This window comes from Solanum pennellii, chromosome 12 (assembly GCF_001406875.1).
Source record: "Solanum pennellii chromosome 12, SPENNV200".
Classification (NCBI taxonomy): Eukaryota; Viridiplantae; Streptophyta; class Magnoliopsida; order Solanales; family Solanaceae; genus Solanum; species Solanum pennellii.
The window spans coordinates 82568440-82569575 of record NC_028648.1 but is presented as its reverse complement, the minus strand read 5'-3'; the positions used below and the strand labels follow the sequence as shown (position 1 = coordinate 82569575).

General features: G+C 34.6%; 1 protein-coding gene across 1 annotated transcript; it reads left to right on the top strand.

Moving 5' to 3' along the window:
- The first annotated feature begins 233 nt into the window (after positions 1 to 233).
- Positions 234 to 587, top strand: LOC107006594. Its single transcript, XM_015205110.1, has one exon. It carries the CDS (start codon positions 234 to 236, stop codon positions 585 to 587), a length of 354 nt encoding a protein of 117 aa, XP_015060596.1.
- Positions 588 to 1136: the final 549 nt, after the last annotated feature.

Below are 1136 nucleotides of genomic sequence, written 5' to 3'. Positions count from 1 at the left end.
ATTAGGACCAATACGCTCACGAACAAAATCTTTTAACTTGAGCCTTACCCCCCTCCCAAGCACAACCCCCACCCCCACCCCCCCACACACTAAAACGCGTAACTCAATGCAATAAAACCAAAAAGTTCCACACATCTACTCATTTCCCTCTTTTACCAAACCAAAAAAAAAACAAAAACAGAGCAGCTAACAAACTCCTCTTCAAATTCACTCACATTTCCATCAACATGAACATGATCGACGATCAACGTCGCGGTCCGCCACATGCGGCCTTATTAGCGGTGGTGGTTATAGCAGTGATGATCGTTCCGTCGTTAATCGGTGAAAATGGCGAAGCAATCACTGAATTCATCTCTGAACTTCTTACCCCAATTGGATTACTCCTTTTGCCTATAATTTTACTTCTCACGATTCAATTTCTCTCATCTGATAGCGGCTCTTTCGTCTCGAGTATTTTTTCGAGTGGTGAGCCAAATTCAATTCATCGTGCTAGTGGTTCCCCTGTTGGTGTTGCTCTCGTTCTTCTCCTTGTTCTGTTTCTTCTGTATAATCCATTTTCGCTCTTTGGTGGTGATGATGAAGATTGAAGAAAACAAAAGAAACAAAATGATTCAGAGACGAATTCAGAATTTAAACTCGAAGATTCAAAGGTTCTAACACGAGGATTTTGATTTATTAGATTTGAGATCTATTATTTTATTTTACTTTTTAATACATATATAAGTTTCGAGCAATTTGAACTAATAAGTTACGTACTTTATTTGTTCATAGGTTTATTATTTAATATTTTTAGTACGAAACGTGTTGTATATTTTTGAAATTATAAGTTCAAATTTCAATTATTTTCTGCCTATAGTATTTATTGCATTCATTGAATAGGTAATATTTATTTGATTATAAATAATTGTTGCTATGTTTCAGTTCTAAACAAGTTGTGATGGTAGCTAGAATCTTAGGGCCCGTTTGGCCATAAATATATTTGGGAAAAATTTGGCAAATAATGTTTGTCCATACAATTTGTCATTATTTGGCAAATATTTTTGGCAAATATCCCAAATTTCCAAATACTAGTTTTTTCTAGTATTTGGGCCAAATCTCATTATTTGGGATATTTTGAAAATTAAAATTTTACCTCA